The 27,557-nt window shown below is 46.8% G+C and overlaps 1 protein-coding gene across 1 annotated transcript; it reads right to left on the bottom strand.

The window, feature by feature from the left end:
* Positions 1–3,171: 3,171 nt before the first annotated feature.
* Positions 3,172–24,005, bottom strand: LOC142068062 (G protein-activated inward rectifier potassium channel 1-like). The gene is given in 5 exon segments (XM_075117289.1): positions 3,172–5,382; positions 5,384–5,841; positions 7,670–7,886; positions 16,066–17,532; positions 23,574–24,005. Coding segments are annotated over 4 exon segments (1,470 nt in total). The 5' UTR covers positions 16,717–17,532; positions 23,574–24,005; the 3' UTR covers positions 3,172–5,238.
* Between the last annotated feature and the right edge of the window lie 3,552 nt (positions 24,006–27,557).

Here is a 27,557-nt window from a genome sequence, read left to right as displayed (position 1 = left end):
ACGCTGCGGAAAGACTCCGCGCTCCGGCACGCCCGCGGACCGGGCCGCGCGGCCGGAAGTCGGGTGTCGGAAGACTTCAGCTCCCAGCATGCCACGGAGATCGCCACGTGACCAAGCGGGCGCCCGGTGCCGGAAGTGCTGGCACGCCAGAGAGCGCGGTATGGCTGGCAGGGACGGGCACCGGGAGGCTGCTCGTCCCGGAACGCTGCGGGCTGCTGTCTTCTGAGTTCTGCGGGACACCCTGCCATCCCACCCGGGGGAGCCGGGTGCTCCCCCGGAGCTCAGATGAGAGCGCCGGGATCCCCAGCACGCCACCGGCCGCAGTTCAGGGCCGATGCTCCCCCTGCCGCCCCGCACCTCCTTGACACCGCCCGTCCCTTGCCACGGCCTCGAAGTGTCCCAGCTACGTCCCCCCGCCCCACGCACACCGCACGACCTTTGTCAGGGCTTTCACCGGGACTGCCCTTTTGCACAGCCCCAACCCGACCCAGGCGGTCCCGTAGCCCTACTCTGGTCCCAAAGCGAGCCCCAGCGCTCGGGCAGCCCCGCAGGTTTACCTGCACTCCCCGCCACCTCCTCCAGCCCTGAGCCACCCATGACCCTAGCGCCGCATTCTGCCCTCCTCAGCGCTGGTGTGGGTCTCCCTGGGCCCCATCTCGGTGAGCTCCCCTCTCTCCCCCACCCTTCACCACATTTCTGTCACATTTCCTGGGACATTCCCAGTCGCAGGAACACCCCCACACCAGCCCCATTCACCTGTTTTGCAGTAGTTGTCCCAGTACACAATGCCTCTGTTGTCCTGGACAGGCCAGGTGTGGCAGCATGAACCCCACACCCACAGCAGGAACCCCACCAAAGAGCCCCTCTCCCTGTTGGATGTAGAGGGGCCATTGCCATCAGCCCCACAGGGCATACCTGACACTTCTCATCCCTTGGCCCACAGCTGCAGCCCATGAAGAACACAGGCCATTGCTATCAGCACTATTGAGGACAGCTGTGGCTGCCAGGGTAACAGAGGTATGCCCCAGCTGCTGAGAGCAGCTTGCCAAAAGCTCAAGAGTTCTGGGGTACAGAGAAAGGAAAAAGAGGGAGAACAAAGGGAGAGCTCTGGGGCTCTGGGGGCACAGGAAAGGCAAAGGTAGGGGGGGAGAGCTGAGCCACACAGAAAGGAAAACACATGGCCCCAGAGCACATCAGAAGAGCGCAGGGAAAACTCAGGGGTGGGAGAAAGCTAAATGGGAAGCATTGTGGCTTGCACCAGCACACAGGGCCTTGGGCCACACAGGACTTGGGAGTTCAGAGGGCCTCAGGTCATACCCAAATATACCCCCAAAGGGCCTTGGTGCACACCAGAAGGGCATGCTATGGGGGTCAGTGTGCTTGATGGGAAGTGGCCTGCAGCTGTAACCAGACCCTGTGGAAAATCTGTCTCCCAGCACTGCTTACGCTTACCCCAGCTCTTGAGCCCAGGCATTCCCAGGGCACCTCAGGGTGCTGAGAGCAACCAGGAGCAGTTTGGGGACCTCACACAGCCCTGGAGGGGCTCTGGATGATTGCAAATACCAACAGCCCCAGGTGTCCCTGGCAATGCAAAGGAAATCCCCTGCAGCCTGGTGAATGGCACTGGGGCTGTGTGGGAACCCCCAGTGATCCCAAAGGGGTCTAAGACATCTTGGGACCAGCTCCTGCTCCTCAGACACAATAGGTAACCTCTTTCCCTCAGGCACTGTCACAGGTGTTTACTGAGTCAAGGGAACTGCAGGAGCCACAGCCATGTGTACAAAGAGTAAACCAATCATTTATTAATTATTACACATAAACAACACTTGGGACTGAGACTTCCACAGGTCTTGGTGCCATTATGCGTTCCCCTTCTGTAAAACCTGAACAGTTGCTACTGGATCAGTGTTCGTCAGCCTGGAGGGGAAGGGTCAGTCGTTGCCCTGATGTGGCAAGTCCCCAGGTGGCTGTCAGCCTCCCCTGAGCTTTTTCCTCCTGGGACAGAATTAATTTCTGGTATTTGAGAAGAAAAGCCCTGATCGCACCTGTCTGTGCTCCTGCCTCACCCTTAGATTAGCAGCCTAAAAGCACATTTTACACCTTTTGGCTCCCCACCACCTCACCGGTCTGGCACAGTCCGTCATGCCTGCACAGTGCCAAATCAAGACCTCAGATCAGAGCACAGAACTGAACGCTGGATGGCACAGGGGCAAGTTTTTGTCGTGATCTTGACCACCTGCATTGCCCAGCACTGAACATCAGGTGGCAGCTGGTGGGTGGCCAAAATGCATGTGTGTCTCAGCTGGCTGGGGACATGCCCTGACTGTTGATGTGCTGGTGCGACAGTTCCATCAGAGCGCCTGGCTGCAGGGTTGCACTTGTAGCCACAGAGTGGGCTCAGAGCTGGGCCACCTGCCGAGAAAGCCAGGGCACATACCACTCCCTGCTCCTGTTCAGTCCATCCTGAGCAATCCTGGAGCTGGGGGACAGTTTGCTCCCACCCAGTTTCCAGTTCGGGGCCTGATCCATCCCCTGACCTGGCCTTCTGGAGACCCCTTGGTCAGATGTGGCTCTGCAGTCACTAGGGGTCCCTTGGTGTCCTGGGCACCCTGTTGTGTCATTTTGCTTGTAAAAGTTTCCTTTCCTACTCCTTCATCCTTACTCTCTTCCAGAGCAAATACACTCCCGCAAGAGTAATAGTGTTATAAGAAATGTGTGCCGGAGCGCTCAGTCTTAGGAAGACATCCTTCTGCTTCACACAGTAGGAACAAAGTTGCCACGGGGTTCCCAGAAGTCCTTCGACAATTATTTTTGTCACAGTGGGCATCGCAGAAAATTACCGTACGGCTTGCAAGCTCTCATATAATACATTTAGAGCGTGAAGATTCTGCTTAGCGCTGAGGCTGGTCTACACAAAAGTCTCGGGAGGCCACAACAATGTCTACCCTGCAGCTATAGGAGCAGTCCAGAACTGGGAAAACTGAAAATAGCCTAGGACCATCCTCCAGAATGCACAGTACAGAATATTACTGCCTTATGTGTCTGACAGATGCATAACATGTGGAACAGCTTTTCACATAACTATTTGGAGAAGCAGATATAGGGTAGTTTTGCTCATTGTTTTTGTGTCTATTAGAAATGCAGTCAGAGCTGACTGACTCACAAGAGTGCTTGAGACCCAAGGTGAATGTAATTTTATTTTATACTAATTCTGGCCATTCAAAGAGTGGGGAGAGTCATCGACCATCAAGACTTCACGCTGTCATCTAAATATTCCATACTAATATATATAATAAATGAAAATACAGATTTCAGCAGATATATAATGTTGAAATTCACGTTGAAAACAAACAAGAACAACAATAAGCAAATCCTACCCCTGTGCAAAATGCCATTTTCCAGTTTCACACCGTAGGCAGGAGATCAAAAGCAAGAAATAGCGATTTATGCAAGCCAAGCCATCCCTGACTTGGATGTATCACTTTATCTCCCTGTTCTAGTCATCGATGCATGCGTTTCCAATTGATAGGGCCATAGCAACCCTTTTAAATTTGACTCTAATTCTGCCCACATAACAAGAGCAGAATTTGATCCTTCTGCTGGGGAGTGCTTTGCTAGCGATAAGCACCCTATATGCTGAGCTATCAAACATCACATTTGACAAAATAGCAAGTTCTGATTATGCTCGCTCACTACCAACCAGAAAAAAACCCACCCTCTTTCACAGATGGAGATGGACAGCAGAATAGCTGAAGAGTAATGCAATTATTCTGAAGTGTAGAACCCCAGGAAATCTAAGAAACTCAAAGCCTAGTTCTCACCATTTCCTCATGATCAGTAAGGCAAACAATAGTTTCAGTTACGCAAGATTTGTTTTAAAACCAGAGGAGCAATTTTTCCTCTTGTTCAAGGCCAGTCACTTAGAAAAAGCTGTATGACACTTTAAAAGAGATACTGAATATCAAAATACCAACATCTCTGCATAAATCTTCACTGACATCTTTTTTGACATTTCTACAGTTAAGGTTTCCATACTCCAGGGATGATTTTCTAAAATATTTATTCAGCAATTGAAAGCAGACCACCACTGTTAGCAGAATCACTTTGAGAGAACACTCCAGTACGCTCAAAAATGTGAAAGTCCTCTCTCAGCTGCACACTTAACATGTTGCAGACCTGTGATGCCTTTTCTTTCAGCATCTTAATATATTTAAGTTAAAACAGAGTTCTACTCTGCAGTAAATTGCATATTATAAATGTCAAATCTACGAAACTATTGAGAGTCATACATAAATGGAGAAGGCAAACGTAACAACAACAACAAAAAAGCAACATCAAAGACCTTCACCATTCATTAGTAAAACTCTGAGATATGTACATACTATTGTCCGTTCCTGTAATGATGGAACACTATCTAGCATTTTGCTTTCATTAACTTACAAGGAGTCTCCAAACTAAAATTTCATGAAGTTGGGATATGAGACATACCATTAAGTTGAGCTACCAACCTCAAGTTCCCTTCACAGTGAGTGGTGATATGGTTGTTAAAATTCAACGTGTGATCCACCTGATCGAATGCTGGGGCCTAACTGTGGACAGGATAAATGATCCTTGTGTTTATGAGAGCTCATGTGAGTCAAACAACAGAAATGGCTATCTCAAACCACTTCGTGTATGTGAATGACAATGAACAAGGTTCTGGGGGCACGGAGCTGGCATGCCACAATCATTGAGGAAGAGGGATGCATGCCACTAGGCTGCACAGGAAGGCCACCTTCCAACAGGGTCACTGAGAGAACTGGACTGTGACCGAGCAGCATCACAGATTCTTCCTGCGTTCTGCTATTCTATACATCAGGAACAGTCCAAGATCTGAGCTGCACAAAACTGTATTTCAGCTGGTTTTAAACCCTTTTTGGCTTGATCTCCAAACGTTTCATTCTGCAGCTAAGTATCTGGTCCTTGCTTCGTGAAAAAGCTTCTGCATATATGGAAGACAATGTAGATTTGCAACGAGCGTGCTGATAAACATCATCAGGGCAGTGATCTCTTTGGCATGACAGTCTAACCTTACCACCCCTCAAACTCCTATTATGCTACCTAAGTTGGATCTGTACAGAATAATTATACAAAAAGGATTGTTCTTCCTGAAAGTGGCAAAACCAAATGATGACTTTACTGTAAGACAACTCTTTCAGGTCAGCAGTCTCAAACACAGTTTATCAGTTGCTTCTGCTCTTAAGAGAGGCGATCAGAGTTCATTTTTTGAAGTTTGGCAGGAAATTTATCTTCCAATTTCACCTCTCGAGCACACATACTTGGAGGGTTCTTCTGTAACTCAAGATCGCCAGTAGACTGAGTCAAAGCCTCAGCATTTTTTTTTTAAGGCTTTCAGCTGTATCCTGTCATCACTGTCTTCACCATCAGAGATGGGACTTATTTCTTGAATTTTCAAGAGATCTCCAGTACTGCAAGTCTTCTCTGTGTTACTGGAACTCATTCTCAGGGGTCTTCTTGGAAGGTCTTCCTTTCTCAAGCTAATCTTCTGAAGTTTAAAAGGGAGCTTGTTTTTCTCTCCTCCAATATCAATACAGTCAAGTGAAGAAACCTGTTCTCTTCTGGTTTTGCTATTATCGACAGGACTATTCAAAGGAGATGATAGGGACAGGTTTTCTTCTTGCTCTTTAACACTGTACGGAGGAGTGGGGACTTCAAACGTAGCATGAAACTGAGAATAATCGACACGGAAAAAGCCATCTTCTAGGGACATAACTGGGAGGAATCTGTGACCCCAAAGAACTTCATCTTCTGTATATGAGGTCCTAGCTTGACACGTCATTCCTGGAACAAAAAATACAAGGTGAGGCTGACGGATAAAAATCAATTGTAGCCTGTAAGCTAACAAACTTATAGATTATAAAATGGAACTATTGTTTCTAATCAATCTCCTGACAGTCAATGGAGTGCCTCTGATTGATTGACTAGATTTTTATGCAAATATTTGATTAAATATTGCAGACTCACACCGAGCAAACAGCTTTTGATAAAAGCAAACGCAAAATTAAGACAGTATTAGCTCGCTAGCAACAACAATCTTATAGTTTGTATGTAATAATGTTTCTTAGAAGTCACTCTGGGAGAAAGAACTGTTGCTTGGCAGAGGCTTACAGAACAAAGATTGGGCATGGGGGAAGCCAAAGCTAAATGAAAAATTTCATATTCCATTCCTTCTATAGCCTTCGCTACTTTTTCTCCAAATAGTATGTCAAGATAAAAGCTGTGCAGAGACACTGCAGATGTCTGCCATGCTAGTAAGACATAGACACGGCTGTAAAGCTTGTAGAATTTTTTCCACTCAGTGCAAACATACATCATTGGCAGTATTTACATGTGTGAACTGACAGCTAAAAGGTGTTCTAACCAAGCCAACAAATCTGTTACTATCTCAGCACAACCGTGCTGATGATAATTAATACAAACATCCCCGGTGAGTAGAACTGTAAGACTTTCTGTCATGGTACACTTCAGAGGAAGAATTGGCAGTCATTAAGTCCAAACTCTGATTTGCTCTCCGGGTACTGCTACATTAATTCTCTGACAAGTGTAATATGTTTCCCTTGTGATACTCGGTTAGGTAATTGCACGAAGCGCGGTTATGAATGCTTGCTTATCTAAGACACGTGGTTCAATTGCAGGATGAGAAGAGCCTTCTGTGGGTATCTAGACTGCGGCACTCGACGTGCAAGTGTGTTCTGCCTGGGTGGACTGTGTATTTGTTTAGGGCTCAGTCCATCACGTGGGTTGTGATTAGTCAGTTCTGTTTCTTGTCCACCATGAGACGACAGCACTTGGCTGCACCAAAAGGACGTTACTGTTTCTAAGGCAGGAAATGGACAACCAGTAATCTGGTTGAAAGAAGGATGAAAAAGCTTGTTGATTAATCAAAGTTTAACAAATCCTCAAAAGAAGGGAGAGGAAGATCAGAATATCAAGGAACCTACTGAATGATTTGGACTTTAACAGTACACATGGATCCTCGATGCAGACCATCTTACGTAACTGCAGCGCATTGTCACAGGATCCATAAAAGAATTCAGTCCTCAAAAACAAGGCCACAAAGTCAGCTGTCATGTGGACAATGCCATATTAGAATTAAAAAAAAAAAAAAAAAAGGAAAAGCTAAAAAAACCCCTACTCATATTTGATGATAACCACACTTTCCAACAATCTTTGCGACTATGTGGTCTGTATTTGTACTATAAAATTGGATTTGTTATTTGGCAGTCAATTTAATTCAAGCTAGGCTGAAAGCGATTTTGCAGCCCTGGCAACTTTTGAAGTTCAACATTCTTTCGGAGTGGTGGTCCTTAAAACAGGAGTCTCGTAAGGGTGCTGTACTCCTCTACACGCCATGATCAAGGAGTGGCAGGGTACATCTCGTCTTGGATGTACTGGCCACTTTGGACATCGGTAATGCAGACCCCTATGGGGAAGGGACGTCTCCTGTTGGCTGATAAAGGCCACTGAAGCTCTGTAGCATATGTCAGGATATTCTGGAGCATCCAGGATTAACATCCTGAAAGGATTAACAGCTGCTTTACCAAAAACATCAGGACTGAAAACAAAGACTAAAAATTAGAGCACGCATACATGTTATTCTAAATCTTACCAGTAGTCTCAACGATTCCTTCAAGGATGACAACTATTTCAAATTGCTCGGTTCTTAGTGATCTTTGTGAGAGACAAAAAAAGGGGCTCTTTGAGTTAATTTCGTGACAAATGGTTAACGGAGAAACTAAAAACAGCTGGTCAGCTCCAGTTCCAAATCCAACATCCAGTTCACACTGGTCTAGCGGCAGAAATTCTCCCTCCGGTGTCTGTCGGGACTAAAGACGGAAAGATCATTTAGTAATCACCATGTGGGGCAAAACATGAATGCAATGAATTTTAAACCTGCCTCTTTCGTAACATTATCATCTACATATTAGGTCTGGGGTTTTCATAATAGAGATATAAGTAATGCTAAATACCATAAGGGTACTATATATGATCAATTTTGTCTTATCTTGCCACTAAATCTTATCATCATCTACAAACTTTACCATGATATATATATCTGTAAATTTTGACTAAAACATTGGGTACCACACTACACACCTTATAACTGATGTTTGCCGTGAACATCCCGCAGCAAAAGTTCCCGTTATTGAGAACAAAATCTACAAGCCAGGCACATTTTAATCCATTTCCTGAATTCGCGTTTCGTTATTTTTATGCGTTACTAATTCTTGTTTGGCAGACACTGTGACGTACTAACTCAAAGGTAAGCATCATAGGAATTGTACAGTACATCTGGTAAGCGACATTTCCACAAAACCGTCTGAATCAATATTAACAACGCTATCATCCCTTGCCAATTTGCATGTACCACTTACTGTATGTTGATCTTAATAATGAACTTATGATCATTATTAAGCTAAGTGCCCTGGTTTTATTCACGTCATTTCACAGGTCCAGTAAAATTACTGATAAGGTAGCTTCCCCGTGCCTCATAGTGTTCCCCTCAGATCTTCCTGGTATTCAAAGTATAACTAAAAATTACAACAGTTGGCCAGCCAGCTCCTTGGCTGAATGCTTTAAAGGTCTCTCGTGGAAATTGCCCATTAAAATGAAAAGCTTTGCAGAGCCTATCTAAATTCTTATTTAAAATCCTTTCTGGTTATTGCTTGATTAGAAAGGACTTAACTCTTTAAGAAGCCGACCATTTATTATAAATGATAGATTATTCCATAGTTACTAAGTAGTTTTAACTGTGTTGCATTGGTATTGACAAATGTATCGGCCCCACTGCTTGGAAACTCCACCCATTGGTCCTGAGAGCAAGCCAAAGCTAGCAGTTTCACTACTGACTTAGATCTGATTGGTATTTTTTCAAGAAAGTTTCTGTCTTAAAAAAAAATCCCTAAGCGACTAGTGTACCTTCAGATTGTCTCTCCGCTTCACCTGTACCTTAAAAATGCTGAATTTTTAACTGCCTGGTATTTACTGATGGTTACATGACCAGTTAGAGTACAGCTCCTTATTAAATACAATGCATTATTTCATTTATGTGCTACACGTCTGTTCTTCTGCTGAGGAAAAAAATAATTCTTCCTACCTAATTAAGGAAGTTCTTCCTTACACAAGAGTCAGTTTTTCCACTACTGATGAGGACAGGGAAAATATCAGCTGATTGCTTGTAAAAGGATTCTCTCAGATTATACACTGACTACAAAGCCCTGGGGGAGCAAGTGAAAAGTATCGGTGCCCAAGTCACCTTCTCCGTTTTACCAGCTGGAGAAAAATGGGCAGCCAATAACAGACAAATAATGCAAATCAACTCTTGCCTATGTGGCTGGTGCCGTCACGAGGGTTTTGGCTTTTATGACAATGGGACTTTCCCCAGCAACCATAGCCTGTTAAGAAGGGGTGGAATCCACCTGTCTAGAAGGGAGGAGTGGCCGATACACCAGAAGGCTGCGCTGCCATCCAGTGAGACCTGGACAGGCTGGAGAGCTGGGCCCAGGGGAAATCATGAAATTCAACAATGCCCCTGGGGAGGAACAACCCCCCGCACCAGCACAGGCTGGGGGCTGAACTACTGGAAAGCGGCTCTGTTGAAAAGGCCCCGGGGGTGCTGGTGGGCAGCAACGTGACCCTGAGCCAGCACCGGGCCCTTGGGGCCAAGAGGCCAGCGGTGTCCTGGGATGCATTAAAAGGAGTGTGGCCAGCAGGGCGAGGGAGGTTCTCCTCCCCCTCTGTTCCACCCTAGTGAGGCCACATCTGGAGTAGTGTGTCCAGTTCTTGTCTTCCCAGTTCAAGAAGGACAGGGAGCTACTGGAGAGAGTCCAGCAGAGAGCTGTGAAGATGATCAGGGGACTGGAGCATCTCCTATATGAGGAAAGGCTGAGAGACTTGGGTTTGTTCAGCCTGGAGAAGAGAAGACTGAAGGGGGATTTCATAAATACCTATAAATATCTAAAGGGTGGGTGTCAGGAGGATGGGACTGGGTTCTTTTCAATGGTGCCCAACAACAGGCCAAGGGTCACTGGGCACAGGTTGGAATACAGGAAGTACCACTTAAATATGAGAAAAAAACTTCTTCCCTGTGCGGGTGGCAGAGCAGGGGCACAGGCTGCCCAGGGAGGCTGTGGGGTCCCTTCCCTGGAGACATTCACACCCCACCTGGACACGGTCCTGTGCCCCCTGCTCTGGGGGTGCCTGCTCAAGTGGGGGAGTTGGACAAGATGATCTCCAGAGGTCCCTTCCAACCCCTGCCATACTGGGATTCTGTGATTATTTGTGCTTTGAAAGGTAAAAGACAGTGCTATAAAACAAAAGCAATCAAACCCACTACTACATAGCAATCGTGATAGTCTCTCTTGGATAAAAAGATGTAATCGAACTACTGCAAAAACATCCTTTCTCTCTTCCTGAGGAAACCTGCAGAACTAAGCTGCAGACTATGCCACTGCTTTTGTTGCCTGGCTACTGTTCTTTCAGCGGGTTCACAAATTGGTTGGCAATGTATCATCTTTGCTCCAGGGTAAGAAGGCTCAACATGAGATGTATGAACTGACATCTAAACCTCAAATTTTCCCAAAGTTTTATCAAATACGATTATCTAGACAAAGACGTGTATATTTGCACAAATTGCTGCCTGAACGACTTAAGAACTGATTCATCTACAAACCATTTTTCTCTGTGGAAGAGTCTTCGATCAAATCCACTCAATAGTAAACAAATCCAGCGGAGATGATTAGAGGTAACAGATCTGGGAGAAAGCAAAAGGTTGTGTTTGAGGTATTCAATATCTTACATACAGGACTGACTTATGCAGGGCATGGAGAATTTTTTAAAGAAACTTATTTGTTAAATAAAAAGAAATTAACCTGAATGAAGATAGCTTAATATCCCTAATATGTTAAGACTCCTAGCCAGCGACTTCTGTTGCATATATATAGCTTTACTCAAAGGATCACAAAACAGGGCAGGGGACTATAAACTGTAAGCAGTAAGTTTGGAAAGAACACTGGTGATTATTTATTTTGACCACCATATAACACAAAGCCAAGTAAATTCTGCAGACTAATACACGCTTGAACAAGGGCACAATTACTTAGAAATGCCCCGGCTTTCATTTTAAATGTGGCCCAAGATGGAGAATCCAAAGGTCTAGATGAGTTGCTCCAAAGGTTAATTGCCTCACAGCTAAGAAAAAAAAGATTCCTTCCATGTCCAGATTTTTCCACCTTTACCTTTCTGCTACTGGATCTTTGTTCTGTTTCTTATTACTGGGCAGACTTCTATTGCATCATCACTTGGTCTGGTTTTGTGTCTGACCAAACATTTTATGCTCTTCTAAGTCTTCGCCCCTATCCTTTATTCATTCTCGGTACTTTTCTAAACCTGGTTGTTTATGCACATCCTTCTTGAACCACACACAACGCAGTTTTATTATTATTAACCCTCTTTCAGTTCACTAGTTTAGAGAACTCACATGATTATGTTTTGATACCCAGGTGGACTAATTAAGCATTGGAGTAGAAAATGCAGGATGCAAAAGACAGATGACCGTTGAGCTTAATATTGCAGTACGTTGCAGAGAAGCTCAGGAATCTAGAAAATGCTAAACTGGTGCATGATGATTTGCCATACAGTACTATGGCATTTTCAGTTCTGATATTTGAAAGGCAAAATCCTGATCTCACCTGTCTGTGCTTCTGCCCCACCCTTAGACTAGCAGCTTGCAAGAACATTTATTATATATTACATTACTGAAATAATAGGAACTTGTTACTTTGATACCACTATTAAAGAATTGTATGGGGTTTTCAGTAGTGACTCTGTACCTGGAGCTCTAGTCATTCCCAGGATGACTGCTACTTTTTAACATAGTCGAGTTGCCCCAAGCTGTAAGTACGACCTGCGTGGTCTGAGCTTGTTCAGACCAGAGAAGAGAAGGCATGGAGGTAGATCTAACAGCAACCTTCCAAAACCTAAGAGGAAGGTAATCGAGGATGGAGCCAGGCTCTTCACAGCAGTGCACAGCGGGAGCAAGAGAGACAACAGGCCTAAGTTGAAAGAAGAGAAGTTTGACCTGGATTGAAGAAAAGCTTTTCTATTGAGGGCAGTTAAGCAGTGGAAGTAGCTTGCCTAGCTAGGCTGTGCAGTCTTTGTCCTTAGAGGTTTCCAAAACCAGATTGGTAAAAGCCACGATCAACCTGGTCTGACCTCCTAGCTCACCATGCTTTGAGCAGGAGGTTGGACTAGAGACCTCCTGAGGTCCCTTCCAATCTGAATGATTCTGTGATATTAAAAAACATTTTGTTTCCACTTTCTGCATGTGCACTGTTTATTGAGTTACTGAGATCACAACATAATGGGCCTTCTTTCTTATTTGCAAGGCCTGTCATTTCCCATCTGCAAACTTTCTGTTACAATTTTGTTTGCTTTTAGCTTATTCAAAGCTGTTAATTAGTACAGCTCAAAGAATAAGTGCCTGCTTGTCATAATCCAAAGCGTACCAGCTCTATGGCTACTATGCTTCACAATTCTATTTTTAAAACTACTGCTTAGCACATGTTGAAAACAGGCTACGATGATTTTACATTCGTTGGCTTTCTGAATCAAAATGTCCTACACTACTAGCTGTAACACTTTACAGACCACTTTACACACCATGTTTATCAGTGACATATGTAGTCCCACTAAGAGAAGATAAAAATAGGATTCATAACTAATTTAAAAAAAATCAATACTGATCACCATATGGTGGATGCTGGTTCCTGCTGCTATCACCAGATCACTCAGGCACACTCAGGTACGCCTGACTCAGGTCAGTGTGGGCCAGGAATTAACAGGCAGAAAAATACAGTTCACTGTGACAAAGAAAAGGCCAGGACCTGGAACTGCACATTTTCAGCAGCTAGTTCTAAACAGCTTCTTTCTATTTCTTGCCCCAGGAGTTGGCTTTTTCCTGCTTCTAGAGCGCTCAATGTAAATTAGAAAGACTTGGGCTTCTGGAAAAGTTTTTGCTGAAACATGCACACTTAGTCTTGTAACTCTGTTTTCCAAAGCCTCCACAACTTACTCCAAAAAAGAGCCCCAGACTTTTCCATGACATCACTACGCCGTGCTGCTGGGCAGTCTTCTGGACCAAAAAAAAAAAGCCAGCACAATGTGTTGGCACCACTGTAATCGACCAAATATCCTAGGGCATCTATCACACTTTCAGTAAATGCCATTCCGACAGACTTACATTGGTGTACTTTCTTTACAAATGTAAATCCTTGGGCCTCCATTGGTCCCACTGAAACACTTGATGCTCACTACTAAATATGGCTCCTATCTCAAGTACAAAAGCATGATAAGACGTATCTCTTCACATTCTTTCGCTGTGACACAAGTAAAAAAAATTCTAGCCATCTAATTGGGTGCAGGAGAAGTGTAGCAAGATCAGCTGTCAACAGCACTGCACAAAGCATAGCAGAAAGAGCACAAATCACAAAAAGACAGAAATCGCTAAAGAGAAATGGTGAGTTCCAGCATATTCACCATAAGTTCACAGGACACACAAAGCTGCTCCAAAGGAGCTCATATAAATTCACACACTGCCGGGATGGCCGCTAGGACTGCTGGAACAGTGTGTCCAGTTCAAGGGGCACCTTAACGAACTGAGGATGACTTACAGAAAGACGTAGGAACTAACAACATGCCTTGTAATGAGGACTGAGGAGGCAGCTAGCACGCAAACATTCACTTTTAAACTTTCCTGTGTCCATAGCTTATATTTGCCAAAGATCACAAAGCAGCTTGAAGACAAGTCATGAGCATGATGATTGTTTGAAAGAAATCAACTATTACTCACTTATTCATCGTCTAGTCTATGAAGCAGCTACCGTAAGATGAATTCGTCAAGCAGGTCCATCAAATGTCCTTGTGTTTTCTGTCCTAATCATCTGCACAGCAGCATTGTGTAGCAGCAGAATTATCAGCAGAAAGCACACCATGTTGTGTGTTCAGTGCCTTGTTTCTAAAGAATTTTATAGTGAATTACTATCACTGTAAAAACACAACTGTGACACCGCTTTTATTCCACATTGACTTGCACTCCATCTTGGATGATGGACAGAATTAAATACTTTAGAGGAGGGTTTCGGCTAATTTTTAATAGTTAGAGATCAATAAGAATCATGGTTTAGCTGGCTTTCCAATTCCTACAAAAATTGCTCCATTGTAACTCCTGACAGCTTGTTCCCATATATATATATATATCTCTCCAACCTCTTCTTGAACCTTAGCAAATTCTCAATTTTAAATGGTATTCTGCAGCAAGAAAAATTAACAGGTCAGTCAAGCTTTCCGCACAGAACAGAAGGAAAACAGCCTTTTGCATTTACCATTGCCCCGTCACCTACTGTATCGCGCTTGTTTCTGCAGATTATTAAAATGGCCAAACAGTTGCTCCAAAAAGAGGATTACCATAGAGAATACAGAACATTTATGACATTCAGATATGATATTCTGAAATTAGTGTCAGCAGTGTGATCCAGCATCTGATGCTCCCCATCAAGCGTGCTCCTCTGACAAGATGTAACTGCTACAAGCTGCTATGTTGCTTCGTCTCAGCATGCCACACACAGTATTTTCCTTCCATTCTACTCCTGCCCCACGTCTCTTCTGGACTTCCCTGCCTGCCAAACTCTGCTGTCTCCTGATTATTTTTTTTGTTGCTGTTATGACCTCCTTTAAATTCCAGTTTTCTTGCATTCTGAATCACGCTGACCATTGTCAGTGATTAATAAATAGATAATGTGACAATCAAAGGGCCTTTCCACTAAAGCACCTGCACAATCCCTCTGAAATGCTGCGAGGCTACTGGAGAGAATCATGGGGTAAGGAACTGCAAGTTAAAGCTCCCCAGGTTTCCCCAAGGGGAAGAGGAGGTCAAGGTTTATCTTTGTCCTAATTTACTGTCGCCATGAAATGGGTATAATGAATTTCTTATTCCCAGCTAAGGGACATGCCTCAGTATCCCTCCCTGCCGCTATCCTATATCCTGACACATCCATTCTTCCTGACCAAACTGGCTTCCTGCCAGCCTCACAATCCACTGGAATGCTCCTGGGAGCTCTCTGATGATACCGTCTTTTCCCCTACGCCTGCTTGGTTCTTTCATGGCTCCCACTATGGGCAGCCACAGCAAATTTTTCTGAAGCCCTTCATAATGCCTGCTGTGGTTTAACGCGGCAGGCAGGTAAACACCACACAGCCATTCGCTCACTCCTGCCCCCCAACTCAGTGGGATAATCAGGGAAAAAAAAAGTAAAATTTGTGGGTTGAGATAAAGACAGTATAATAGGACAGAAAAGGAAATAATAATAATAATTATGATGATAATAATAATAAATAATGATGATAAGAGATAATAATAATGGTAAAATAACATACAAAATAAGTGATGCACAGTGCAATTGCTCACCACCCACCGACTGATGCCCAGCCAATTCCTGAGCAGTGGTCCCCACCCCCCAGCCAACTCCCCCCAGTTTATATACTGAGCATAACATCATATGGTATGGAATAACCCTTTGAACAGTTTGGGTCAGCTGTCCTGAATGTGCTCCCTCCCAGCTTCTTGCTGGCAGGGCATGAGAAGCTGAAAAGTCTTTGACTAGTATAAGTACTACTTAGGAAAAACTAAAACATCAGCCTGTTATCAACATTATTTTCATCCTAAATCCAAAACACAGCACTATACCAGCCACTAGAAAGAAAATTAACTCTATCCCTGCCGAAACCAGGACACCGCCCCAGCCACGTCCTCTCGCCCACAGGCGAAAGGACAGGACAGCGTCCCTGAGGCAGGGCAGAGCCCACCAGCAGGCAGCAGCAGGGGCTGGACAGGAGAAGCCCCATGCTACCCACACTATGGGCATGTGGTTGCACTTGGCCTGCCCCCTGCCTATGTTGCCCACCTTAATGCAGGCACCCCACCCCGCCCGCTGTCACGCTAGGCCTCACCTTGATCAGCTTGCAGCGGATCTGGGCAGACACCATGTGGCTGTTGCGGAGGTTGCCGACACGGAACATGAGGCAGAGCTTGCCATCCCGCTGTGAGACGACCGCAGCACGGCTGAACATGAGGGTCTCGGCTCGCTTCTTGGGCTGGGACATCTTGATGAACATGCAGCCGATGAGGAACGCATCGACGATGGAGCCCAGCAGTGACTGGAAGAGGAAGAGCACGATGCCCTCAGGGCAGCGCTCAGTAATGTAGCGGTGTCCGTAGCCAATAGTGGCCTCGGTCTCTATGAAGAAGAGGAAGGCAGAGGGAAAGTTGTACACGTTAGCCACACACGGACTGTAGGTGTCATCATGCACCTGGTGCAGGTCACCTCGCAGATAGGCGATGCCCCACCACATCGAGGCCATGACCAGCCAGGCGACTGTGTAGGTCAGCAGGAAGATGAGCAGGTTCCAGCGCCACTTGAGGTCCACCAGCGTGGTGAAGAGGTCAGAGAGGTAACGGCTGCTCTCGCCACCCAGGTTGCCGTGTTGCACGTTGCAGCGCCCGTTCTTGTCCACGAAGCGCTGCCGCTCTCTGCGGGTGCCGCTGCGAGCCGGGCCCACCACCTGGTACTCGTCCCCAAACTTCCTGCGCACGGCAGACATGCTGCCGGCTGCCGCGGCCCGCCGCGGGCTCGGCGAGGCTGCGGCGGCGGGGGGAGCGGCGGCACCTCGCTGCTGGCGCGCAGCAGCCGCCGGGCGTGGCGCCAGCCCCCGCGGAACGGGGCGCGCCCGACGCCGCGGATCGGGCGTCAGCCGCCGCCAGCGCTGCCCGCCCCGGCAGCGCGGGGCAGGGCCGGCCGGAGCAGCCGCGACCACTCCGCGGGAACACGCCGCTGGGACTGCGCAGCCGGCGGGGCAGCGGGCGAGCGGGGGCGGGGACGGGCGGAGCTCCCGCGCCCCGGGGCGGCGGCAGAGCCAGGGCCGCCTCGCCGCGCCGCGCCCCGGCGGCCGGCCTGCGGCTGCGCGGGGCCCGGCGGCCGGGGCGGCGAGGGCCGCGCCCGGGCGCGCTGGGCGGGCGCCGGCGCCTTCTGGCTCGGAGCCGTTTGCGGCCAGCGCCTCGCTCCGCGCTCGGACACCCTCCGGCAAGGACGAATGACACCCCGCAAATGTCTTTTCACCGTCACACCCCGGTAGCGGAGTTCAGGCTGCCGGAGATCAGAACAATAACGAATGGCACCGAGCCATCCGCTGAGAGGCCGTGCTGCCCGCAGCAGTCGGGGTTTTAAAAGGAAATCCTGAGATAGGTCAGCGCTTAAACAAAGGAATGGGAAGGTGCCGATCCTCAGTTCGCATCTGACAGAAAACAAGTAAACCAGGCCTAGTCCACTGGAGTTCCTGCTTACTGCCAAACTAGCAGAGAAGCTCTTCGAAAGACCGTTCCCGAGAAGCTTAAGCGACTTCAGTGCAGCTCTTGTGTTTCTGAATGACAGAAAAGGTCTGAAATTAGCAGTGTTAATTTCTAATGGCATTAGAAGCTCTAAGTATGGCTATGCTACTGATGTGCCCCCCTGCCCCTTCTTATTTTTAATGTTGTAACTCAAAAATAATCGATATTTTAATTCTGCTACATAAGAACAGTATTATCATTCAGCTCAGTCATTTCAACACCTAATTTTCAGCAAAGCATTGTCATTACAAAACCGTATGCTGCAGTTTTGAGTATTTAGAAAATAAGTCTAATAATTGGCAATTGCGTTTGCTTCAGTTCTAGACCGGGAACTGAATAAACTATTAGTCTGTCTGAAGTTTAATTTCAGTATTTTCACCAAATGCTAAAGCATAAGCAAGTATTTTTAAGATGCTCCACTATCAGTCTTGACATTACTTCATTAATCCTTTCCAAGAAGGCTCTATGCCTAGCTGCAGTAGGTGCCTTGTGGTATTTCAGGAGCTGTATTTTCCAGAACTCAAGAGGATCACAGTTCTCTTCCCTCTAATTTCCTCCCAGACCAAGCACATCACTTTCACTGCAAATATGGAAAGCAAGTATCAGATGGGCCAAAAAATTTGAGAGTAATTTCTCTGGTCAACCAAACTTTATCAAAATATTTCCTTGTCCCTATATATCCATTACCAGAAGAATATTATACTTCTGATATTTCTTGCAAAAGAAGGACTATTGCAGTGGAGTCAATGAAAAGGCATCATCCAAGAGTGGATAAAGCCCTTTAATTTATTTTTTAATGGTCCATCAATAATCATGTATCTCCAGGCATATGCCCGCTGGTTGAGCGGTTTCTTTATACTTGGAAGGGGGAGATAGTAACAGAAGAGTCTACCTTCTAACTCTACATTAATTTTTACAAGCATATACTGTGTCTTTTGGAGGGAGGTTTGCTATCTAACACACACTGAACAGAAATTTGCTTATCTAGCTGTACAGGCTAGAAATATCCAGGTTTGGTAATTCCACGCTCCTCCTTCCTTGCAGGTTAAGTGGATGATGCCAAACCTTAGCACCGAGAGGTGCTTGATGGCTTTTGTCCTCTGATTTCACGCGTATCTATGCTCCACAGTGCAGTAAGGTGGAAAGAATACACAGCTCACATTGGTGTGGCCGGTTCAGCACCGTACAGTTAACAGTAGTTGACCATTCTGGAGCCAGTTCAGACTTTGCTAGTTGCACAGCATATGCCTGATTTTTAAATCCTGCTCCACTCATGGGGTATAATGTCTGCATTTCTTTTATTGTTCCCTGACTGTGCAACATCTTCCACTGCCCTGTCCTCCCTCACCTGTCTCCTTAAAATAATAATAAAAGAAAAAGCCCCCCAAACCTCTCAAATGCCCTTAACCAATCACTTCCAGAAAAATCTGCAGGAACTAAGCACATCAGCCTTAACGGTTTAATGAATCTTAAGACAACACTTGGCTGTATCAGTACGCACTGGACATTATAGATGTAACTCATCTTCCTTGTCAACCATTTTTTAACTCTTCCTCATTCTTTGCAGGCTACATCTAAAATGAGAGTACAAATACATAGCGAGGGGGCAATATTTTAGGTTTTATTTGCTGTCTGTCAGTGGCATAAACCTCAGCTTAACTAGACTCCTTGCAGGCATGCTGAACAGAGAGCTAATGGAGTTTACCTAGAGATTATGGGTTCCATTCATAAAAGGCCATAGGTATCAAAGTTGAAACTTAAAAATTCCTGCACAGCTCCCTCCCTGTTCTGGAGGCTCTCAGGTTTCTGAAGAATGCTCCTGCATTTTGCCTCCTGAACAGAGAGATGCCTTGCTCCCATTGCAATCTGCACTTCCCACGGTCCCTCACCCAATCTGATGTAACAGTCTCAGTCTCACACAGAAGGGAGATGAAACAGGGGTGCTGTGATTCTTCCAAGTGCAAACTGGCTACTTGCACTGTACAAATCTGGCACAGCTTACCCTAACCAAAGATTTAATATGATTATGAATTTGTTTACCACTACCGATAGTAGCATTGCTGCTACCTGCAGTGGTGAAGTTCTATGCCAAAGCAGCAGAGGTTCTGTCTGTACTTCTGTGTGAACAGTACCTCAGGGTATGTTGGAAGTTAGCAGGAGACCCATACTGCTTGCCTGCAGGCACCATCTTCAGTTCTGGGGTGACCTGACTCTCTTTTCTTCACAGGAGGAATACCAGGTATGCCCATCATGGGAACACCTTCTTCTGATTTCCCCCTCCAGATCCCCCTCCTAGGTTGCATGTATTAATCATGTGGATACACCCTGACCTTCTGCTGTCTTAGCTGCTTCTCATAATGTTAGGTAGAAAGTAGGAGCATGGGTTTTGCAGAAAAACTCCTGTGTTGCTTATTGCCAGGGTAGATGGAATTTTTAGATAAAATACAAGGCTAGTCGTGATGTGCAGTTGCATTTGCATCTTGGGATAATGCAGATGGGGCTTCTATCATGTATCATGTGGCTTGAGTATGCATTACTAATGTGCTGGTCTTTCAAAACAGGAGTCATGTTATCACCTCTCTTATGAGGAAAGGCTGAGAGACATGGGTTTGTGCAGCCTGGAGAAGACTCAGAGGGCATCTCATCAATGCTTATAAATATCTAAACGGTGGGTGTCAGGAGGATGGGGCCAGACCCTTCTCAGTGGTGCCCAACGCCAGGCCAAGGGGCCACGGGCACAAGCTGGAACACGGGAAGCTCCCCCTGAACATGAGGACAAACCCCTTCCCTGTGCGGGTGCCAGAGCAGGGGCACAGGCTGCCCAGAGAGGCTGTGGGGTCCCTTCCCTGGAGACATTCACACCCCGCCTGGACGCGGCCCTGTGCCCCTGCTCTGGGGGTGCCTGCTCAAGCGGGGGGGTGGACAAGATGATCTCCAGAGGTCCCTTCCACCCCCTGCCATTCTCTGATTCATGTTACTATTGAACAGCAAACTTGTGAAACTCAGTCCCACTGCCTGGAAATATCTCTTTCAACACCTGCTGCAAGCAAGTTATTAATTTATGCATCAAGTGTCAGAAAGGATGGTTTGTACCTAAGAATTCCAGTTGGTAGCATTCATTTGTCAAATAATAAATAATCTTATAGAATATTTTTCTTATTTTATGTTAACTGCGTATCAACATACTTCACAAACAGTGAGAAACTTCAAGTCTTCCAAGGCTGGACTAGACATTAAAAAATTTCTACAAATAACTGTTTACAAACTGACTGCATTTTCCAAATCATTGTGATTTTTGAACTCATTTTGATGGCATACATAGGAAAAGAGGTTATCCATAACTAAAGCGGGTATGATGGAGGCCAGTTCTGTGGAGTCCATAGCAGTATTTCAATCTGACTCAGCTGCTGCTGAAAAAAGTAAAATAGCTGACAGAACTCTTCTCTTCTAATTCTAGCCAAAGGAAAATCCATCCAATTGTGAACTTTGGATCTTTTTCAGCCTGTTTTCTGCCTCACACTAGTGTTTGAAAACATAATCATCTGAGGTTCAGAGATTTTCTCTCCTAGATTTTAGGCAGGCTTTCCTTCAGAAACTGGAATTTGTCACTTTATTATTTTATTAAGAGCAGACAAAAGAGATACTTTCACCTTGTAAATACTTGCTTATTCTTTGCTTGAAAGTGTAGTTGTTGGAAGAAAGAACAGTCTGTAAAAGGGCAATGCATTCACCTTCAAAATATAAAGTTCTCCATTTTTATAAGAAAATAGACAGTTATTCTGCATGACTGAGAAATCACAGAAACAGCACCTCACTAGCGAATGTTTTTTAATAGGGGTTTCTCATCTCCCTGCACAATGCTTCCCTCCAAAAAAAGCAGTTACTAAATCCATATAATCTGTGCAAAATGCAGTGTTGTTTAAAAGAAAACCTTTTGACTGTCATGCAATAAAATAGTCTAGGGTATTTCAGAATCATGTTTGCATTCAGTGATGCAATCATAGCATGGTAGTGTAAATTTAAACCTCTGTAACTGCCCAGAACTGAAAACTGATTTGCAGGTTTTTGCATTTCATGGGATTTTCCTTCTTTTTGTTGTTTCTTGTTATCTTTTTGTTTTTCTTTTGTAAAATAATAAGTGGAAGAGCGAAAGTAGCATCAGTAAAAAAAAAAGTCCACGGATACAAGAAACAGTAATTTGTTAGATTTTTTTTTCTCCTGGTAACTGAGGCAGACTGGTAAAGTATTATTAGCTGTTCTTGTAATGATTAACTCATATTTGAAAAAAACAGCTGATCCTGTATGCATTTACTAATATTGCTGCCATCATATCTGCAAAACCACACTGAGTAAATCCTTAAACCATCTGCAGTGAAGAACTAACTGTAAAGAAGTAGAACAGATTTGGCAATTACTTGTGTAACTGTGAATTGACTAAAGAAACTGTATTCATGTGTGCATTTTTACGAACAAAGTAAAAATTTTTTAACAACGATCAGAGAGGCCTGCTGACAAGTCTCCACATGCCTTTCTCACTCTATTTTGACAAATTTTAGAAGTTTTTCTACAGTCTTACAATCAGAGGAGTGATTGCTGCAGATGGAAGCACTGCTGCTTGTGCCCTGACTCAGAAGGAAAATGGTTTTTTCTTTCACATTATTCTTTGTTCAAGTGAACCTTAGGAGGATACTGGGAAGCATTTCCACTTTGTCTTTAGGTAATGCCGTTTGTCACCGTAATGACATATCACTAATGAGTATCTTTGGAGAAATTAGTATTTAATTATATATTAAATCTGTAAAGCATAAAATCATCATGAACGTTTAGTAAATACTTTGATGAATAGCTTGGTTACTCTTTCCACAGTAATGTTCTGTGCTGCAGACTAGCCTTCATATGCATATGTATTTTAGTGGGATGCTTTACTCCTAAGAGCTTGACTGACCAAAGCAGCTATACTCCTAATTACTTAGTATTGCATCTGGTGAGTAATAGACCGTCCTATCCTTATCGCTGAGGACTTTGAATGACTGAAGAGCTAGAGAGGACTCTGCAAGCTAAAATTCATCTGTTCCTAGCCTATCCCCCAAATATTATTTTTTTCTAGAAAAAAAAGAGATGCTACCTCTGTAGAGCCTAGCAGATCTTCTGCCATACCGCTGTGACTTTTGTTGACCCTCTCCTTCTGTCTCTCCAATGGCTACCCATTTTACTTCACTGAATACAGCTTCTTGTCTTTAAGGCCTGACTCGCTTCTCGTGCATGCCCTGCCAGCTGTCCTATGCGATCAGTCTGTGAGCTTCTGCGCCCTGGACGCCTGGCCACCAAACATCCGCCGACACTATTTGCCCCGATTATTTTTATGCATGCTCCAATGCCGCGTCCCCCTTTGTGGGATGAATCCCCCTATAATATCCAGAAAGCCACTGCAGTGTCCTCCTGTAAGTCTCCCAAAGCACACCCGACAGCTGCCAGCTAGGGTCCGGGGCGGCCGCGCTCACCACCATCGATGCTCTCCGAGAGTGACTACAGAGAAGGGCCTCAGGAGCGCGGCCGGCGCAGAGCACCGTTACGTCGCGGCAACGGCCCAGCTCCCTACGTTGCCCAGAGGCCTCCCGAGATCCCCTGGAGGTGCGGGGAGCCCCGCACGAGCCGCGGCCGGCGCCGCCACCTCTGGGGCGAGACCTCGGGCCGGAGCTCGCAGCCACCAGGCTTGAGGGTGGGCTGCCAGCCCGACCCTACGCTACCGTTTCGCGGCGAGTCCCCGGCGCCCCACGACGAGCCAGGGGTGCTCCGCTAGCCCCCGGCCCCGCCGCTGCCGCCCGGCCGGCCCTGGGCGGGTTGGGGGAGGGAGGCAGGGGGGCGGCGCGTAGGACGGCTCTAAGGGCGCATGAGCGAGACACGCAGCCGGCTACAGGGAGCGGAGAGGCGGGGAGCTGCTTTACGCCCTGCCGGGGCGGGCAGCCAGCCAGCACCGCACGGGCCCGGGCCCGGGCCCGGACCCCCACCCCCACCCGCAGGTAAGGGTCGCCCGGCGGCAGCACTGCTTCCGAAGCGCGGCGCGGCTCTGTACCCGCAGGGGCGGCCAGGGCAATACCATTTCGCAGCCGGGCGGGGCGGGGCCGGGCCGGGCCGGGCTCTGACGCCGCCTGCGAGGCGCGGTCCCCGGCGTGGCGGGAGCCCGCGGGTCCGATGGGGTTTGCCTGGCGGGCTCTGGCCGAGGCCTCGGGTCCGCGCCTGGCGGAAGCCGTGCGGAGCCGTTCGGGTGGCGGAGATGGCGCCAGAGAGGCGCTCGCAGAGCCGGGACTCGCGGCTGGGGAAGCAGCTCTGGAAGGGGGCGTCTCGCTTCCGGCGTGCGGGATGTCCGGTCCGGGGCGTAACCTCGCTCCATTCCCGCTGGGCTCGCGGCGGGGCCCTGAGGCCTTGTCGCCGCCAGTCGTCGGTGCCCCAGCTCGGTGGAGCGCATGGAAAGCTCTTTCCGAGGAGGGAGAGTGCTGCCCGGCGATGTCCGGGGACCTGGTCCGGCTCGCTGCGCTCCGCCCCTCGGCTTCCCGCCAAGCCCCCAGGTCGCCTATGGGGCGCCCGGCCCAGGCCTGGCCGCGGGCTGCGGCTGGTGCCGAGCGCGGGGCCGCGGGGCTGCTGCGGGGGGCTCGGGCAGGAGCCTGTCCCCGTGGTGCCGAGCAGGGAGTGATGTGCGGTTTTCTCCGTGCTCTGTTCAGCCGTCGGAGCAGTCGCTCTTTCAGTGCTGAAGTAGGTATGGTACCCAGCCAAAGACTAGCTCGGTCGGATCTGGATGCTTTTTGTGCACAAAAGCAAAGTGAGGAGTAATCCTGGGTCACAGCCATCGGCTTTGATCTTATGAGCGTGCAGGTTAGTGACCCAATGACTGGGGTGATCTTCTGGAAAGATGCAACTGCATCTGCTGCAGAACTGCAACTGCTTTCCAAAATGAGATCTTCTACTACTTTGACCAATATATCTGGATTATAGAAGCTTTATGTTGTATTAGGCTGTGACCCCACTACGTTTGTTTTTCAAGGTAATGTGGATATGCCAAAGCATATTATGCTTCTGTTTAATCCCCTTCTTTGACCCCATGTACAGCATCAGTTCAGTTTATTTAGCCCTTTCCAAATATCAACAGCCCTTTTCCTAGGAAAGGAAGGTGGCTCAAACGTTCTGTCTCAGGAACAGCTAGGCAAGGATATGTGTGAAAAATGAATTATCACAGAATCACAGGTTGGAAGGGATCTCAGGGATCATCTAGTCCAACGTTTCTGGGAAGAGTGCAGCCTAGCCAAGATGGCCCAGCACCCTGTCCAGACGACTCTTAAAGGTGTCCAACATGGCCGAGTCATCCCCTTCCCTGGGGAGATTATTCCAATGGTGACTGTCCTCACTGTGAAAAATTCCCCTCTGGTGTCCAATCGGGATCTCCCCAAGAGCAACTTGTGTCCATCCCCCCTTGTCCTTTCCATGTGACTCCATGTAAAAAGGGAGTCTCCATCTTCTTTGTAGCTACCCCTTAAGTACTGGTACATGGGGATGAGATCCCCTCTAAGCTTCCTTTTCTCAAGGCCGAACAAACCCAGTTCTCCCAGCCCATCCTTGTATGGCAGCTTCCCAGTCCTGTGATCATCTCGGTGGCCCTTCTCTGGACCCCTTCCAGCCTGGCCACATACTTTTTGTATAGCGGGGACCAGAACTGTACACACTACTCCAGGTGTGCCCTGACAAGCGCTGAGTAGAGCGGGGTAATGACTACTTTATCTCTGCTGGCGATGCCCTTTTTGATGCAACCCAGCATCCTGTTGGCCACCTTGGCCGCAGCAGCCACTGTTTGCTCATGTTGAGCTTTCTGTCCACCAGGACCCCCAGGTCCCTTTCCACAGAGCTGCTCTCCAGCCAGGTGGATCCCAGTCTGTGCTGCACTCCCGGATTATGTTTTCCCAGGTACATGACCTTACACTTCTCCTTGTTGAACTTCATAAGGTTCTTGCTGGCCCACTCTTCCAGCCTATCCAGATCTCCCTGCAGAGCAGCTCTCCCTTCTGGAATGTCTACTGCCCCACTCAACTTGATGTCATCAGCAAAATTCACCAGGCTACACTTGATGCCGGTATCCAGATCACTTATAAAGATATTGAATAACATTGGGCCCAATATCGATCCTTGGGGGACTCCACCGGTGACAGGTTGCCACTTGGAAAAGGAGCTATTTATCACCCCCCTTTGGGTGTGGCCTGTCAGCCAGGTCCCCACCCACTGCACAGACCCCTTGTCTAGGCCATAACGCATTAATTTCTCCAGGAGGAGACTGGGGGGGACCGTATCAAAGGCCTTGGAGAAGCCCAGGTAGACAGTGCCCACCGCCCGCCCCATGTCAACCAGGCAAGTCACTTTGTCATAGAAGGCCACCAGGTTTGTCAAGCACGATCTGCCTTTAGCGAAGCCATGTTGGCTTTTCCCAATCACATGCTTCATTTGACTTGTGATGGCCCCAGGAGGATTCGTTCCATAACTTTCTCAGGGATTGAAGTAAGGCGGATGGGCCTATAGTTACCCGGATCCTCCCTTGAGCCCTTCTTGTAGATAGGGGTAACATTTGCCTTCCTCCAGTCCTCTGGGACATCCCCCGTTCTCCATGACTTCTTGAAGATTATGGAGAGTGGCCTCGCAATGACATCAGCAAGCTCTCTCAACACCCTCGGGTGGATGGTGTCAGGGCCCATCGATCTGTGGGGGTCAAGCTCCTGTAGTAATTCATGTACTAACTCTTCCTTCACCGATGGTGGGTCGGAGTTTGGATCAGTCGTCAATTTTGTTCCCAAAGCCTGGGACCCAACAGTGCTGGTAAAGACCGAGGTGAAGAAGGTGTTGAGGACCTCTGCCTTTTCTGCATCGTTGGTGATTGACTCTCCTTTTCCGTTTAACAGTGGGCCTATGTTTTCCTTCTTTTTCTGCTTATGGTTGACATGTCTGAGGAAACCTTTCATGTTATTTTTTTATGTCTACAGCCAGTTTCAATTCAAATTGGGCTTTTGCTTTTCTGACTGCGTCTCTGCACTCTCTGGCTATGCCCTTGTAGTTCTCGGCGGATAATCCTCCACTTCTCCATCTCTGGCGTGCTTCCCTTTTGGATTTGAGTAGACCCAGGAGGTCGTGGTTGAGCCATGGGGGCCTCTTGCTCCGTTTATGGTTTAGAGCAGATATTTTTAAAGAGGAAAAGTGTATTTGAGCCTATTCATACTACAGTGATAAAAGGGCAGATCCATGGTTTTGAGCCCCTCTTGCAAAATATCACATGCTAGTGCTGAATTTAATACCTTGAAGCCAGCCCTGAGTCTTGACATAGCACATGCTGGTGACAAATTATTGGATACGGAATGCTTTTCATTCTTCTGGCTGTTCATTCGCATCAGTCCTGGCTAACAGGATTTGTACAGAGTGTGCAAAATCCCTCTAGGGGAAGCCTTCATTTTGATTGCTCTGCCTAACTTGTCTAATTCTAGTGCTCCTGAGTTCGCTGTCAGGTTTTTGAGATGTTAAAATGTATCTTTTCCAGATTCCTGTGTAGGATGCTTTTTCACTAAGAGTCTGGAAAATAACTGAGGTTTTCTTGGGTTTTGGTGCTGGATAGGTTTGACTGTGGTAAGCACACATTCTTACAAAGACAGAGCACACAATTAAATTTCTGTTTTCTTGATAAGTAGAGATTTTAAATACATGACAAATGAAATGCAGTAGTCAAGGAACCAGAGCAGTTAAATGAATTTCCTATAATTTTCTTCTGGCACAAAGTATTGGAGGGGTGTACGATGTGTTCATTTCTTCAAAGCAATAAGTAATAAAAATGCTTTTGAAAGGTAATTAAGTAAGTGTGTAGCATATGTAATAGGCATGAGTGTGATCCATGGATTAGAGTGAAATTCCAGCACTCTTTCAGCTCACTTGCTTAGCGAACTCAGTTCTGTTTTGGACTAATTATGGACTACTTAAGCATAGCAGTAGAAAATACGGGGTGCAAAAGACAGACAACCATCAAGCTTAATATTGC

The sequence above is a fragment of the Phalacrocorax aristotelis genome, chromosome 23 (assembly GCF_949628215.1).
Source record: "Phalacrocorax aristotelis chromosome 23, bGulAri2.1, whole genome shotgun sequence".
NCBI lineage: Eukaryota > Metazoa > Chordata > Aves > Suliformes > Phalacrocoracidae > Phalacrocorax > Phalacrocorax aristotelis.
This window is presented reverse-complemented; position numbering and strand designations above follow the sequence as displayed.